General features: G+C 43.8%; 2 protein-coding genes across 2 annotated transcripts in view; one reads left to right on the top strand and one right to left on the bottom strand.

The window, feature by feature from the left end:
• CFAP47 (cilia and flagella associated protein 47) overlaps positions 1-18,091 on the bottom strand; it is a 702,231-nt gene that overhangs the window by 111,978 nt on the left and 572,162 nt on the right. The window contains exon 56 of the mRNA XM_082245539.1: positions 8,728-8,884. Within this exon, the coding sequence (XP_082101665.1) occupies positions 8,728-8,884 (157 nt within the window). The remainder of the gene's footprint in view (positions 1-8,727; positions 8,885-18,091) is intronic.
• On the top strand, positions 15,225-17,229 carry LOC309546699 (uncharacterized protein; the record flags this gene model as incomplete). Its single annotated transcript, XM_082246412.1, has 2 exons — positions 15,225-15,247; positions 16,446-17,229. The coding sequence occupies 2 exons, from the start codon at positions 15,225-15,227 to the stop codon at positions 17,227-17,229; spliced, it is 807 nt and encodes a 268-aa protein (XP_082102538.1).

The following is an 18,091-nucleotide window of genomic DNA, read 5'->3' as shown; positions in this document are numbered from 1 at the left end:
ACCACCAAAAGAAAGCTCTGTTTGTGGGAAAAAAGGACGTCAATTTCATTTGGGTACAGCGTCGCACGACCGCGCAATTGTCTGTTAAAATCACGCAGTGCCGAATCGCAAAATAGGCCCTGGTCGGGAAGGGGGTTAAATCTTCCGGGGCTTAAGTGGTTAAAAAAGTCTCCATAAGTAAAAAGGCACAGGAAGCAAGCTATTTGGTGGCCGAAATTATTACCCAGAAAAGAAAAAGTCACACAGTTGGTGAGAATATAATAATGCCAGGATGTAAAATTATTGTAAATCACATGCTAGGAGCAGCTACAATGTAGGAAATTAAAAAGGTTCCACTCTCAGACAGTACAAAGAGTCTGCATATTGACGACATGTCACATGATGTTGAAGAGCTCTTGTGTGATATCCTTAAAAAAACAACTCTATTCAGGTTGAGGAGTCCACTGATATCACCAATGCATGCCATCTTGGAGCATTTGTACGATTTGAAAATAGTGGTGAAATTCAAGGAAACTTTTTCTGCCGCAAAGAGCTGCCTGAAACAATCAAGGGTCAAGATATATTTAATGTTTTGTCTGTCTATCTGGAATCACAAGGCCTGTCTTGGAATGGTTGCATTGGAATCTGTACCGATGGTGTCCCACAATGGTTGGCTCAATGATAGGCTTTTCCTCACTTGTAAAAAAGGAAAACCTTAATGTTGTCATAACACACTACTTTATTCATAGAGAAGTACTCATGTCCAAAACTCTTGGATCTGAACTGAAAAGTGTTCTGGATGGTGTGACAAAAACTGTGAACTTTTTTAAACAAAGACCAGTTCACTCAAGAATGTTTCAAAAGCTTTGTGGAAGCATGGGGAAGGACCACGTAAATCTCCTGCTACATACAGAAATCAGGTGGCTTAGCAGAGGACGATTTCTCCACAGAGTGAGCTGAAAGAACTAAAGGAGTACTTTCAAAAAATAAGTAGGTCAGATATTGCGGAGTGCTATGAAGATAAAGAATGACTGCAGAAACTGTCATATTTAGCTGAATTTTTTTTAATCACATGAACCTACTGAACAAGTCTCTGCAAGGTTCTGAAGAAAATATCCTGACTTCAAGTGAAGGGATACTTGGATTCAAAAGGAAGCTGAATCTTTGGAAAAGCCATGTTGTTAAAGGAAATCTGGAAATGTTTCCTCTGTTGCTTGGCCTTGGAAGTGAGGAAGGATACCAGCAAGTTTAAAGTGTAATTGAATGCCACCTGGATGTATTGCAGAGAAAAATTGAATATTATTTTCCTTCTCTTTAAACGCAAATTTATGATTGGGTGAGGAACCCTTTCTCTGAGTCTTCTGTTCAGTAAGAGAACCTAAATTTAAAAGAACAGGAAGAAATTTGTAATTTTCAGTCTGCTCGTACCCTCAGGATACGGTTTGATGATATATCCCTGGACAAATTCTGGATTTCAGTCAAAGAAGAGTATCCTGCCATTTACAGAAAGGCATTGAATGTTTTGTTGCAGTTTTATACTTCCTACATGTGTGAGAAAGCATTTTCCTGTTTAACAAGCATCAAGATCAAGGAACGAAATATTTTAATTTCAACTGAAGATTAAATTTGTGTGTGCTTATCTCAGTTTTGACGCAGAATTAGGCATCTGTGCAGAAAAAAAGCAAGCCCAAGTTTCACATTAAGGAGGTAAGTGTTTTTTTTTTTTTACAATATTTATTCTATTAAATTATTTAATATTATCTATTATTTCATACTCTTTCTTTATTGCTGTTATATATACAGCTCGTTGATCAGATCCAATGTTCCATTAGCTGTAGATCTGAATTTTTTTTCAGGTGTTCCCCGAGATCTTAAACTTTTTGCCAAGGGTTCCCTGAGATCTTAAACTTTTTGCCAAGGGTTTCCCGAAGGCAAAAAGGCTGAGAAATACTGCTATAATCCTTAGACTAAATGAGCATTTAACCCATTCAGTACGGGGGCCCCACTGCAAGGGTGGATTTATTTTTATTTTCCTGGAGTTGGGATTTAAACTTTTATTATGAAGGAGAAAGTCAGAAAAGACACGGGTCAGGCAGGTACTTTGTAATATATCAAATTCTGACCTCTGCACCCTATACCTAGGCATTATGATCATGTGTGGTTATCAGGCATGGGTAACATCCTTGGTCATGTGCAACAGCCCAGCACAGGGGAAAGTGCAGTTTGGCATGCTTGCCCAGGGCACTGGATGACCTTGTCCTGGCACTGGGTGGTGGGATTATTACGTGGTGGTGATGGGTGGCTTGGTATTCGGCTTCTGTAGTGTTGTATTAGGCCTGCACAGCTGCGCTCCTTCTGTGCATCCTGATGAAAGGCTCTTACGGAAGCCCAGGGCTTCCATAGTGTTGGACCTGTGCGATTGCACCATTTCTCCTCAGGGAGCATGGCCCTTACAGAAGCCTGGCAAATTAAATGCCAAATTAAATTAGGCCTGTGCGGCTGCACCTTTTCAAGTTTGGGGCACACCAGCACAGGCTCCTGGAAAAGCAGGAGGGAGGCCAGTAAGAGGAGAGCTGCAACATTTTATTTCCATAAAAAGGCCCATCAAATCCTTTGCACCAAACCCATGGTGCTCTTAATCATGCCCTGCAAACATATGCAGATAGCCATGACGTTTTCCCAGAGATACCATTTGTACTTAACCTGGACAAAGTAGAAACGTTGTACATTTCAATGGAACAATTTTCCTACCCTGCCTTAGAATAGGAAACATAAAAAAGAGAAAATTAGGTGCATTGATATGTTATGGTGCCATTGATTTGAATGGCATCCCAATGCGCCTTGTGGACAGACATGCCTGGCAGCACAGCATTTGGCAATACACCAAGGTGTGATGTGCTGCCAAAAAATGTGAGTAGTCTGTTATTCAAGCAAGTGTCAGGGCAGAAGGCAATCGGAGAGAGTAGTCTATTATCCAAGCAAGAGTCAGGGCAGGCATCAATCAGAGAGTAATCTGTTATTCAAACAAAGGGGTCAGCAACAGGAGAATCCAGAAATGACAAGATGTTCATGAACAAGCTAGGGGAGTACAGCAGCCAAGTAGAGAACACTATCACAATCCTAGAGTTCTGGGCTTGTGATCTTCACATAAGGTGCCAACATCAACAAATATGGACAGGGGCTATGGAACAGGCCAGCTACTGCCTATCAATGTGGATGCCTCCAGCTGACCAATCAGGGCACCGGACAGGCAATGCCTGGTGTTGCATATCAATAGAGATGCCTCCTGCTAGACAGCTAGGAGGAGTGTAGGTGACAGTGCAGAATAATTGCTAGGCTGGAAGAGAATGGCTGAGCATTCAGCTAAAGGGGCAGCTGAAAGAAAAGGATCACATTTCACTCTCCTAACAAGATCAATTTACCTAAGGCCACACCTAAATGTATTTAGTTTAAATATCTTAAATATAAACCCAGACCAGCCATAACAATATGCTGACCAATATAATATTGAGTCGGTCCCTTGTTTCTGTCATAAAATACCTGACCTGTTGCTGCTTGCATGCATGCCACTAGACCTCTGAAGGTATACTGTGGTGGCTGGCACGAAGGTCTGGTTCACACCTATGCATTTTTAGCGTAATTTCAGTTTTGCAGAAACACATTACAGTTCATTTAAAATGTTTTCCTATGGGCCACGTTCACATCTATGCATTTTATGTAAAGGGCCAGGGACTTTTTTCTGGTTTTTGATTGCATAGACTTCAATGGATCAAAAACCTGTATTGAAAAACTCAAAATGCACCTGGAATATGCAAACTGCAACCTGCATAGGTGTGAATCAGGCCAAAGGCATTCATAGTGGATCATTTAAGTCCTGTAAGTTACAAGGTGGGGTCTCCATGGATTGGACTTGTTTTTTTAGAACATCCCACAGATGCTCAATGGATTGAGATCTGGAGAATTTAGAGGCTGAATTTTCTTTAGTTTTCCTCAAACCTTTTAAACTAGGTGATGGGGGGGAGGGTGCAGATGTAGAACTAGCCAGGGGAAAGCAAGTTGCAGAGGGCAGAAATGGGGGCACTAGCGGTAGGATGTACGGAGCTCCTATACCCAGGATGGGTATGGGGAAAAATCAGGAGAGCAGCCTAAAAACATCAAATGAGGATATATGTAGCCGCTCAAAATTAAGAGGTTTGTATACCAATGCCAGAAGCCTGGCCAACAAGATGGGAGAGCTGGAGCTGCTGATGTTTGAGGAGGATTTAGATTTTGTGGGGATAACTGAGACTTGGTTTGACAGCTCTCATGACTGGATGGCGACCATTCAGGGGTATTCCCTTTATCGCAGAGATAGAGAAGGTAAAAAAGGGGGAGGGGTATGTCTGTATATTAAGAACAGTATACAGGTAAATATGAGGAATGATATTAATAATGGAGCTAAGGACGAGGCAGAATCCCTATGGGTAGAGCTTTAAAGGGAAGGCACAGTGGGGAAGGTAATATTGGGCGTATGCTATAGGCCCCCCAACCTAAGGGGGGAGGGAGAGGCGGACCTCATTTTACAGATAGGATTGGCAGCTAGGATGGGAAATCTCATTATAATGGGGGACTTTAATTATCCTGATATAGACTGGGCAGAAGGAACCGCGCATTCAGCCAAGGCTAGGCAGTTCCTAAATGTTTTGCAGGACAATTTCATGGGTCAGATGGTGAATGCACCGACAAGAAACAATGCGGTACTTGACCTACTGATTACCAATAATACAGACCTGCTCACGGATTTAGAAATACGGGAGAACTTAGGAAACAGTGACCATAGGTCAATACGTTTCAGTATTAATTACAGTAATAGGAAACAGAGGGGTAATATTAGGACGCTGAATTTCAAAAGAGCCAATTTCCCAAAACTGTGCTCGCTGCTAGAAAATATCAAATGGGATAGAACCCTGGGAACAAAGAACACGGAGGAAAAATGGGAGTGCTTCAAGAGCATACTTAACAAGGGGATTGACCAGTGCATTCCAAAGGGAAATAAATTTAAAAGAGCAAAATTAAACCCTGGGTGGCTAAACTCCAACATAAAAATGCATATTAGTGCTAAAGGAAAGGCTTTCAAAAAATACAAGGCTGAGGGGTCATTGGCAGCATTTAAGCATTACAAAGAGTGTAATAAGAAATGTAAAGATGAAATCAGGGCGGCTAAAATAGAACACGAGAGACATATAGCGGAAGAGAATAAAAAGAACCCCAAGAAGTTCTTTAAGTAAATAAACAGTAAGCAAGCGAGGTCAGAACACATTGGCCCCATAAAAGATGACAAAGTAAATATGGCCACTGAGGACAGGGAAAAGGCGGAAGTGTTAAATAATTACTTCTCTTCAGTCTTCACAAAAGAATCGGGGGGCTACACGAACCCAGCTTGTAAGGCCAAACTAAACAACACACCTCAGGAAGTACCCCCATGGCTAACAGAAGATAGACTTAGAACTAAACTTGAGAAACTTAACATAAATAAATCACCGGGACCGGATGGCTTGCACCCGGGGGTTCTTAAAGAGCTCAGCCAGGTGATTGCCAGACCATTATTCTTGATCTTTAAGGATAGTTTACAGACGGGTATGGTGCCAGCAGATTGGAAAAAGGCCAACGTAGTACCAATATTTAAAAAGGGGCCGAGGTGTATCCCGGGTAACTATAGACCTGTCAGCCTAACATCTGTAGTCTGCAAGATTTTGGAGGGGATGTTAAGGGACCACATACAAGACTTTAGTAATGAAAACAATATAATTAGTAGTAATCAGCATGGATTTATGAAAAATCGTTCTTGCCAAACCAATCTATTAACCTTCTACGATGAAGTGAGCTGCCACCTAGATAAAGGTAAGCCTGTGGATGTGGTGTATCTGGACTTTGCAAAGGCCTTTGACACCGTTCCCCACAAACGCTTACTGTACAAACTAAGGAAGGTAGGTATGGACCATAAGGTGAGTACCTGGATAGAGAACTGGCTCCAGGGGAGAGTCCAGAGGGTGATGATTAATGGGGAATACTCGGATTGGGCGGGTGTGGAAAGTGGGGTCCCCCAGGGTTCGGTCCTGGGACCAATCCTGTTTAATTTATTAATAAATGATCTAGAGGAGGGGATATCTAGTACAATCTCAGCATTTGCGGATGATACTAGACTAAGCATGCCAATATCTTCTATGCAGGATGTGGAAACCTTACAAGCGGACCTGAACAAAATAACGGGGTGGGCAACTACATGGCAGATGAGGTTTAATGTTGATAAATGTAAAGTAATGTACTTGGGGGCCAGAAACCAGAAAGCAAGCTACTCACTAGGGGGGGGGAACCTCTGGGGGAGTCTAGGATGGAAAAAGACTTGGGGGTACTGGTTGACAACAGGCTTGGCAGTGGCATGCAATGCCAAGCAGCTGCAAGCAAAGCCAACAGAATACTGGGATGTATAAAAAAGGGGATTCACTCCAGAAATAAAGAGATTATTCTCCCGCTCTACAAGACTCTGGTCCGGCCACATCTGGAGTATGCTGTCCAGTTCTGGGCACCGGTTCTCAGGAAGGATGTGCTGGAATTGGAAAGAGTCCAGAGAAGGGCAACAAAAATAATTAGGGGAATGGAGGACATCAGCTATGAGGAAAGACTACAAGCACTGAACCTATTCTCTCTAGAGAAGAGACGTTTGAGGGGGGATATGATATCAATGTACAAATACTGTACTGGCGACCCTAGCATAAGGAACAAACTATTCAGAGTAAGGAAATACAATAAGACACGTGGCCACTCACTAAAACTAGAGGAAAGGCGGTTCAACCTTAAAATGCGTAAGGGGTTCTTCACTGTAAGGGCGGTAAGGATGTGGAATTCTCTTCCACAAGCAGTCGTATCAGAAGGGAGCATTGATAGTTTCAAAAAACTATTAGATGGGCACCTTAAAGACCACAACATACAGGGGTATACAATGTATGGTTAAAAGCAAACACACACACACATCATAGGTTGAACTGGATGGACTGATGTCTTTTTTCAACCTCACTAACTATGTAACTATGTAACTATGTAACTAAACCATTCTTGAGTAATTTTTGCAGTGAGGCAGGATGCATTGTCTTGATGTAGGAGGCCACTGCCATAAGGAAATACATTTCCATGAAGGTACCATGATGTAAAAGAAAATTTGATTCATCATTCCAGGCCACCTGTTTCCATTGCTCCGTGGTCCAGTTCTGATACTCATGTGCCTATTGTAGGCACTTTTGGCTATGGACACGGGTCAGCATGGGCACCCTGACTGGTCTACACCTCTGCAGCCCCATACACAACAAACTATGATGCACCATTTTTTTGGCTTTCAACACATCAACTTCAGTGACAATATGTTTACTTGCTGCCTAATACATCCAGTGACTTTCAGATGCCATTGTAATGAGATAGTCAAAGTTATTCACCTAACAAGTAAGTGGTCATAAGGTTATGACTGATCAATGTATAGCATCCCACTCATTAAAATACATGTCTGTGCAAAACATAACCTCCTCTGGCAATGGGTATAATACATGCTGGCCCATATTTAATTAAATACAGCAGCTGCCTAAGCTAACCTTCCATTCCTTAAAATGCTAGTTGCCTGGCTGTTTTGTTGACCTTCTTGCCTCAGTACCTTGACCCAAAAAATGTATGCAGTTAAGGGCTTCTGCATTCTCTCTGACAATTCTGATCTGCAACAAAATTGTGTAGTGGGTCAGAAAAGCATCCAGGCAACTACACTTTTTCCTGATACCTTCACTATAAAAACAAATACTTCTGTTTTTAAAGTGACGTTGAGATCTTCCTAAGAGAAGCACAAAAACTGCACTCCTTGATTTTTTTACTGATCTTATCCAACAATTAACTGCAGTCAGAAAAATAAAAGATGATTTTATTAGTTACTATGAGATCATGCCACTGTGCACATTGCTTATTGCCTCCTTAGAAAGGTCAAACTATACGCTTATATGAGTTTTATAGCCTTAAAAGATGATACAGCCTTACATTTCACTATGTAGCTTTTTATGTTCTCAGATTCATATGAAAGCCTAAATAAACATGTGTCCCCGTATGCATGATTATATAATATATACAGTATAACCAAGTTATACTGCATTGCAGCACCTGGTACTGTCATTGTCTAACCACCAAAGCTGTTGAAGCTGGCAAACATATTTGTGTATTTATCAAGATGAAAAGTTTGTTCAGAATCTCACTGAAGATTTTTTTTTATAACACTTTATTAGTTGTTAAACATGTAATGGGACCACTCTTTGGGCTTGAAACATGCAACATATAAATGACTACAAAAAAACAGTCTGTCTATAAATCTGTTTATTACACATACACTATTTCATCTTTGATGTCAAGTGAAAAGAAAATACAATTATGGGAACTAATAAATGTGCAGCTGCTTCTTCTAGCTGCCAAATGATAATGTCCTTTAACCCCTAGAAACTCAAACTGCTCCAATGAAAACTTTTATCCACATTCTTTTGCAGCTATTAATTTTCATTATGATTTGGAGACAGAAAATGTATTGAGATATTCATCATTATTAAACAGTGAAGCATGCTCATTTTACCTATTGCATTATTATACGTCTAACCTTTAGCAGTGTGATGTATTTAATTCAATTAATCCATTGCAGTTCTGAAATAATTATACCGTTATTTTTAAATGACAATAAAAAAAATACTTTACCGGTAAGAATAACATCAATGAGAACATGTTCATTTGTAGGATTCTTAAAAGAGATGATGATGGAGGCCAAACTGCCAACCCTAGCACTTATGCTTGCTGGATCCATAGGTTGAGGAATGAGGCCAACTCCAGACACATGGAATGTCCACTCTTCAAGCTGTTGAAATATAATATTTATCATAAAAATAAACATGTACCTGCAAAAAATGGCGAACAAAGATAAATAATAATTGCTGAATCAAAGTAAAAGACTTGAAAGCATGACCCACAAAATCTAATGTTACTATCATTTTGTTGTGTTTTGGTGGGTGCAACTTTGCAGAGGCAACAGAAGAATCTACTGTACTGGAGGTTCAGACAATTTCTATCTCTTCCTTCCATTCTAAGAAGGGCAGCACATGTAGAGCAACTGTGCACAATGACTTTTATGATAATTTCACATCCTTCATTCTGTTCATTTAGCAGCAGTTTCCAAAGTTTTTAAAACCCATTTGAACGTTTAGTTTACAGTCATTCTAAACTGTCCCCTTTTTGGGTCCCCCGCCAGCACTCTTGGCTCCTCCCCTCTATAACAAGGCACTTGCTATGTGGACACGTGTTCAGGCTTGCTCCTGAGCCTTGCTGTCTGTGTCTATTCTTGCTGTCTGTGTCTATTGCTGCTCCTTTGTCACTGCTGTGATTGACAGCAGCAGGAGCTGCTCTCATGCATATTACTGGATTGAGATCTGGCTCAGGTAAGTAAAAGGGGAGCAGGGGAGGCTGCATGCAGAAGGGGTTTTACCTTGAAGCATAGAATGCATTAAGGCAAAAGAAAAAAAAAAACATTCTGCCTTTAGAACCACTTTAACCAGTTCCGGACCGCCCACCGCATATATACTGCGGCAGGCTGGCCCTCCTGTGCGAACTGACGTAGGGCTACTTGGCAGCGTGGACTCTGATGCATGGGGCAGGCGGCTCCGATTGCCGTATGCCACCCGCGATTGCTCCCTGCTGGGAGAGAAGAACGGTTGTAAACACAGCTGACAGTTCTTCTCACTGGAATTATCACAGAGCTCCTGTGATCCTTCTATATAGGATCACAGGTCTCTGTGATCATTTCACAAGGCCATTCCCCCCCCCCCCCCACAGTTAAAATAACTCCCCTAAGCTCACATTTAACCCCTTGATCACCCACAGTGTTAACTTCTTCCCTGCCAGTGTCAATATTACATATTTTTAGCACTGATTACTGTAGTAATGTCACTGGTCCCTCCAAAAGTGTCAAAAATGTCAGTTAGGGGTCCGATCTGTCCACCGCAATGTCCCAGTCCTGCTAAAAATCGCAGATCGCCGCCATTACTAGTAAAAAAAAAAAAGATAATAATGACATAAATCTTTCCCGTAGTTTGTAGAAGCAATAACTTTTGCGCAAACCAATCAAAGTACGCTTATTATGATTTTTTTTACCAAAAATATGTAGCAGAAAACAAATTGGCCTAAAATGTTAAAAAAATGTCCTCTGCCAGCATCTTGTAAAGAAGAAGCCTTTCTTTCTATGTGAAAGCAGTGGTCCTCAACAGAGCCCCTGCTTAATCAGAACTACCTTTACAGCTCTGCAGTCAGAAAAGCTCATGCTTTTGGCTGATTTAAGAGTTAGGCCTGGTTCACACCTATGCAGGTCGCAGTTTACATATTCCAGGCGCATTTTGCATTTTGCATTTTTCAATACACATTTTTGATCCACCGAAGGCTATGGAATAAAAAACACAAACTGTAGTGTATTTCTTCAAAATTGAAAGCGCACTAAATATGCATAGGTTTGAACCAGGCCTTATAGATCTAACTCCATGGTGGGGAGGGGGTGGGTGTCAGAAAGAGAAAACTGTAACAGTAAGTAAAAAAAATAGATAATTGGGTATATTTTCATTTTTTGGCAGCCCTGTATAAATGAAAAGAGCTAATGTGTACTTACAATTATCCATTAAAGTTTACCAGTACTAGATCTGCACGTCACTTAGGTGTGCCTTACCACACAAGGACATGCAATTGCAATTAAATCAGCTGCTTTACACAAATGTGTATGCAACTGTATGAATGCACATCTGTGTATATACTGTATACCTGTAAGAGCATGCTAAATGATTTGGGGTTGTTTTTACCCTGGTTACAGCATCATAGCTGATGTCTTAACAAATACATTTCCAGCCAATGTTGGGATTCATTTGACAATTTTCACCTGATAATACATTATTAATATCTGTCTCCCCCTTAAAGTGTTACTAAACCCAGGACCCTGCATTACCTATATCTGGTCTCCCACAGTACACAGAGCATGGAAATGTAATTATTTTAACAAACATAAACTGCTAAATACCTTTTGTCTATCAGCAGTATATAGCAATCTTGTGACTTCTATCAGTGTCCAGCCGAGCACAGGTTAAAGCTTGTAGGAGGAGTTTTCATTCTCCTCTGACTGTCCTATGAGATTGCACGACCCCTTGCCCTTTGTATTGCCCTGTGCTGATCACATGCACCCTCCCCCCCCAAAAAAAAAAAAAAAAACCTCTCTAGCAATACACACCAAACTGTGTGTAGAGTGCGCCCAAGGCTCAGTTCTATCAGGAGATGAATTGGGGACTGTGGAAGAAGGGGAAGGTCAAAGAAGACAGGATCAAACAGCCTATTTTCACAATGCAGAAGATTAACCCCTTAGGGCCCATAGTATAACAAGCATGCTTTACTGCGTATCCACACTGATTTCACTGTTGTGGGTTTAGTAACACTTAAGGCTGGGTCTACACTAGCTGTGAACACAGCTCCCAACAAGGGGTCCGATGCATCCCTGTTTTCTGTTTTAGGTCTGAATCAGGTCTGAATTTTTGCCAGCATTCAGACCTGAAATGGACCAGAAGACGCACAGGATCCTTTTCCAGTGCGGACTTCAGCCGCCCCAGGGGTGTGTGAACCAGTTCCATTGAGATCCGGTCACATTCTCCTGTCATGTGAATTGGATGTGGAGAAACCCACATCCAATTCGCATAGGTGTGAACCCAGCCTTACTGTTAACTAGACAGTCTGCTAGACAGTTAATTGGCACTCTGTGGCTGATAAATAACAACAACTCTCATAAATGGAATTCATTGCACTGTGAAAGCTACAAAGCTCAGTAAATATTAACCACTTCCCGCAAACCAATGTTCCTGTATGTCGGTTTGAGGAAGTGGTTGTACCAGGGTGATGCCTGCAGCTAGAGGCATCACCCCAATACCTTTTTTAGACCTGCAGGTCGACTTTCTATTTATAACAACTGATGTGGCTCAGCTGTTATCACAAGAAGCAGGAGGGGACATCCCCCGCCGCCGCTCCACTCAGGTCTCCAGTCCCACCAGGAGACCCGAGCCACCAGCCTGCACATCTGCCAGCTGACTGAGGTCCTGAACAAAGCCAGATTCAGCTTTGATTGGGTCTCGGATGTAGTAACCTGGCTGCCACTGGCACAGAGTTTAGAAAAAATAACAGTATTCAAAAATGCAGATTTTGTTGTTTTGAATACTTTAAGGTGCAAAGGAGGGATTTGAGACCCCTCCATAAAGAGTACCTGTCACTTTCTATTACTGTCACAAGGGATGTTTACATTTTATTTTTAATTTTTTTTTTGTAAACGGACAGTGAAAAAATATTATAAGATAAATAGGAAACAAAAAATAAAAAAATAAAGCACCCTCGTCCCAGCGTGCTTGCACACCAAGGAAAACACATACGTAAGCCGCGCCAAAAAATGCAATCAAATACACACATGTGAGGTATCGTCGCAATTCTCAGAGCGAGAGCAATAATTCTAGCAAAAGACCTCTTCTGTAACTTTAAACTGGTAACTGTTATAAAATTTTAAAGCGCTGCCTATGGAGATTTTTAAGTACCGTAGTTTGTCGCCATTCCATGAGTGTGCGAAATTTTAAACTGTAACATGTTAGGTATCTATTTTCTCAGCGTGACATTACCTTTCATGATATAGAAAAAAACTGGGCTAACTTTACTGTTTAGTGTTTTTAAATTCAGTGAAGTGTATTTTTTCCCAAAAAATTGTGTTTGAAAGACCACTGCACAAATACTATGTGACATAAAATATTGCAATGACCGCCATTTTATTCTCCAGAGTCTCTGCTAAATAAATTATATATATATATATATATATATATATATATATATATATAATGTTTTGGGGTTCTAAGTAATTTTCTTGCAAAAAATACTGATTTTAACTTGTAAGCAACAGGTGTCAGAAAAAGACTTAGTCCTCAAGTAGTTAAAGTAGTTAGTAATCCTTAGTGATTTTTAGCTTAACACATTAAGCACACTAAAATAAACAATCCCCAATAAACTATTTGTTAAAAGTCTTACCCCAGCACTTGCAGTTTACAGCTTTCAAAGCTTCTGGTTCCTACTCTCAGTGCTGCTTTCCTAAACTGCTGGTCTTCCCAGGAAAATGTTTACAGTGGACAGAGAAGTTTCCAGCCAGTCTGTTAGTATGGAGAATGGAGGGTGAAACAGAGGGAGGAGCAGGGGATTGCCTTACTATCCTAGTCTACAGGGGCTGTGTGTTCCCATTGATGCACACAGTTTAGGGAGATGAAGATCTAGGCCCTGCATGCAAGAGTGGCTCAATATGAGGCTGCAAGACAAAGAAGCCCATCTGAAACAGGAAACCTAAGGCAGTGATCAAGGCACTGGCTTAAACAGGAAAATAGGCAAGGATTAACAGATGAAGAAGGCGCATATTCAGTATGTGATTAAATCCCCTGCTAAAAGAGCTTAGAAAACTGAGGGTTTATCATTGCATTACACATTCTGTATGCCAAAAAAAGCTTAAAGTTTTCTACAAAAGTTTATAAACCCTATCTTTAGATTTGTCAGCTGAAAGAAAAGTGAACTTTTCATAAAAATTGTATTATTTCAAGTAAAGGGCATGCTAGCCTGACATATGAGAATATTGCTAAAAAAATATTTTTTAGTATTTGCTTTGCATTGATTTTGGCTTTTTTGTATTATCTCTAAACGTCTTTTCCAATTATTTTCAAAAACCCATTTCAAGCCGTTACAAAAACTGTCAGTTTAATGGAAAGTGTTGGTGTGGCTATGAAATATGTTATGACTTTGAACAAGTGATATTTTTCCACTTCAAATAAGTAGTCGGGCATTCTGACTCCATATGCATGGAGGTGCAGTTGAAAGGCTAAAACCTTTCACAGCTGGTGGTCTTGTACTGATTAGCTAGTGTGGTCTGCATGGAATGACAGCAACTAATCAATAATCTTTAACAGGTCAGTCTCCAAGCAAAACGTGTTTACTGAAGCATGGTCAGGCAGGCATTCCCTTTGCATTAATATAAAAAAAAAATCCAAGCTGAAAAAAGATGTTACATTTGAAAGAAAGAGTGGTTTTCTCACAGGTATGCTGTATTCAGAAGTACTAGAAACAGACATGAGCCATGTGTTATGTTTTTTTGCCACTATCTCACTTCTACCTTTATTGGGCCTGTATTTTTATTAGATAAGCTATTCAACAAATAGTCTGCAAAAATGTATCTTTTTTTTTTTTTTTTATGTGCTCTATCCCTACCATGTACTGTATGTATCGTAAGTGTGCGGCCGCAGGCCGGTATTTGTGGGAGGAGCTAGCGGGCTTTATAGCGCCGCCCCTCCCCTTGACCGGCCTGCTGCCTCGGATCGTCACTCGGCTTGGTCAGGTGTTCTGGGTGATCACCTGACGTCGGCCGAATACCGCCTCCTCGTGGACCGGACGTCCGGTCGGGTGCTGTACCAGGAAGCGCTGCGTGTGGCGCGGATCTCGGCTGTTCCTGAGCAACCTCTGACGGTGCTGTGTCTCACCCTCCGCTGCCATCCAGCCCAGCCTCTCTGCCGTGTCTACCAGCTTCGCCGCTGCTTCTCCTGCTGTTCAGTAGGGGATCAGGTACTTGTCATCATGGGGGGGGGAGGGGGGGAGGAGGCATCTTCCTGCACACACTGCCTGCCTCTGTGGGCCACGGCTATTTTTTCACACTCAGTCCTGCACACACTGCCTGCCTTCCAGAAGGCCACGGCTACCCCTGTACACAGGCTCATGCACACACTGCCTGCCTTCCAGAAAGGCCACGGCTACCCCCGTACACAGGCTCTTGCACACACTGCCTGCCTTTCTAGGCCACGGCTACCTGTTTTATGTTCTCCTGCTCTTATCGGCCTCTGTCAGGTTGGGTACATCATCCCTTGTTCCCCTGCTTGTCCCTGCTTGTCCATGGCTGCCTTGGTTGGGGGGGGGGTCGCCCGGCCTTTTCAGAGGGAGGGGGCGGGGGGGGTTTTGGTACCTAAGGGTTGGTGGGGGGGGGTCTCTTTGCTTTGTGGGTATATGTGGTTTTTTCCATTCCGGGTTCAGGTATGTATCTCTAGTGGGGGGTCACGCACCCCCCCCCCCTTTTTTTTTTTTTTGACCGTTTGCCTTTTTCCCTTCAGGTTCTCTCCATGTCTTTCGATGCCGGCACCAGGTACTACTTCAGGTTCAGGTTCCTTCATGTACCTCACGGCTCAGCTTATTTAATTTTCACAGACGCTTCTCTAGGCATCGCCCGTAGACACTTAAACCTGGTCTGTCACTTGGCCCCACACTCTTAGTCACCTTGTCTGGCTGCCCGGTGGCCACCCCCTTTTATGTACACTTCAGGCCCGTATACTCCTCATGTTATTCACCTGCGGTTGTTTTGGGTTCCTGTGCTCCGTCACGGCTTCATCACCTCTGTGCACTTACCGCTCTTCATGTCGTCTGTCCTTCTCGTTACTCTGTTGTGGCTCTCCAGCTGTGTTGTTCTGTCATGTATTGCCCCCTCCTCCCTGGTAGGGCTAGTCTACTGGCTGTTAGGGTTTCAGGTGCTGGCCCTAGTCCCCCCCCCCCCTTCATAGCCGGTCCCGCGAGGCCAACCCCCCAATCTCGTCGGAGATTATTTCGCCCCACGGGCCAAACCAAAGCTAGCGCCTCGCTCCACCCTTCTCATGGGGTTTATAGTTAGGGCCTCACCTGTCACGGCCACACGTTTTTGATTCTTTTACTGTCACCGAGAGGCCATCTTTCCCGCCACCACGTCAGTGGCTCACGCCCCTCGCCCAAATCATAGGTAGAGCCTCTCTCCGGCCGCTTGGCATCTAGCAGGGCCTCACCTGTCACGGGGTAGTTAAGTTTTTCGCCTCTGGGCTCTAGCTAGCCAGCCAGTGGTTCTCCTATACGTTTCGGTCGTTAATCGGTCTTGGGCGTTCTACTTTTTCTGTTTCCTTCTACAGCGGGCCTCAAGGAGCCACCCTGGAAGATGGATTTTCCTCCCCCTCCACGCCAGCCAGGATCGGCACCCCTGTCAGGTCCGGTACCCCCAGGGGTCGTCGGGTTCCTTCTCCGCTGGGCTCTTACGGGTCTTGGACTATTCCGAAGATCTTAGCGGTCCTACGCCAGAAGGGTATCTCGTTCCCGGCCACTGCAAGGAAAGCGGAGCTGTTCAGATTGATGATGGAACATCCAGAAGATCCGGGACTGGGCACCAGCTCTCAGGGCTGTTCGTCTGCCATACAAGGAACCCTGGACTCCATCCTATCTTCCCTACAGTCCATCGGCAATAGACTGACTAAGCTGGAGGACGCCAGTCCGGCTCAAGGGGGTCCCCCTCCTTCCTTGCCGGTCCCGACCCCAGTTCCCGCTAGTGATCAGGGTAGGCCCCCAGTTCCCATCTTGCCTTCTTCCACGGTTTCTCCTATCATCACCCCGGCCCACTTGGTCCCCGCGGCTCTCCGCAAGGATATCTTGGAGGGGAAGGATGTCAACCTAGTGGCTCTCCTCATTGCCTCCCAGGACATGGTCGAAAGTAAGGTCTACAATTACGGTGATTTGTCCGTAGTCATGAAGGCCAGGGACCCCAGGCTTAATAAGAAGCTCACTATCCCCGAGTTTGTCCTGGCCTTCGGCATCTACAGGGACGTTTTGTGTTCCGTTTACCCGCAGCGACGGGAAGAGTTAGATCTTTACTTGCATAAGATAGTGGATTTAGGGCACAAATACGGGGGTTTTACCTTCTTCGACTTTCATAAGTCGGTCTCGGCCAAGGCGGCGGCAGCCTTGGCTCAATTCAATGTTCGTGTGGATTGGAGTCTACTGGATACCGAGCTCTTCTGCAGGCACTTCGCAGGCTTGGCACCTCCCTCCTGTGCCACATGCTCCTCCACTTCACATTCTGCCAGCCTTTGCCCCATGGAGGCTGTATCCTCCCCGGCCGGGGTCCCAGGGGGGGGTGCTGGCAGGTCAGAGCAGCGTGGCCTTAGGGATAAGCTGGGTCGTCCCATAGTGTTCTTAGGTAAAGCCCAGGTTTGCAATAATTTCAATGGGGGGGCGTGCAGCTTCAGTGCTTGCAGGCTGCTCCATGTCTGCTCCATCTGTTTCAGGGCTCACACGAAATCCATGTGTCCATCCAAGATGTACCCTAAGCAATGACTAACCGGGGTCAAGGTCGAGGTGCTGGAGTTTTACCTGCAGGCTCATCCGTCTCCACACCTGGTGGAGTATCTGATTCAGGGGTTCTTGGGTGGGTTCCACACGGGGCTGGTGTCTCTTCCCACGGGGACTCTGGAATGTCCCAATTTACTGTCGGCCACGGAGGACCCGGAGTCGGTAGATCTTCTACTTGAGAAGGAAGTGCAGGAGGGGTTCATGTTAGGCCCCTTCCCGGCCCCCCCCTTCTCCTCTTGGCGTACCAACCCGATCGGTATTGCCACAAGCAAATTCACCAATAAAAAACGCTTGATTATCGACATGTCGGCTCCTCATTCTTCCACCAACCCCAGCCTTAATTCCCTTATTCCTTCGGCCGAGTTCTCACTCCACTATGCTACCGTGGACAATGCCATCCAGGCCATTTTAGGGGCTGGCAGGGCTGCCTGGCTCAGTAAAACGGATATTGCCAATGCCTTCAAGCTGCTGCCTATTCACCCCTCCTTATGGCACATCCACGGTGTTAAGTGGAGGGAGAAATATTATTTCGCTTCCAGGCTGACTTTTGGGTCTAAAAGCAGCCCCAAGATTTTTGATACCTTTGCTGAGACGCTCTGCTGGCTCCTTCTGAATGTCTCCAGGTGCCCCTCGGTGTTGCACTACCTTGATGATTTTTTGTTGGTCGAGGATAGCAACTGCACGCCGGTCAGTCTAAATAGTACCTTGGCCTTATTTTCCACCTTAGGGGTTCCCCTGTCACCAGGCAAAACGGTCGGCCCGGTCACCAGGCTGGATTTCTTGGGGATTACCCTGGATTCTGTCTCCATGCAGTCCAGCCTCCCTGTGGACAAACTTGAACGTATTC

Source organism: Pelophylax lessonae (assembly GCF_965119305.1).
Source record: "Pelophylax lessonae genome assembly, chromosome: 2".
Taxonomy (NCBI): Eukaryota; Metazoa; Chordata; class Amphibia; order Anura; family Ranidae; genus Pelophylax; species Pelophylax lessonae.
The sequence above is the reverse complement of the archived record's forward strand: the minus strand, read 5'-3'. Positions and strand labels throughout refer to the sequence as shown.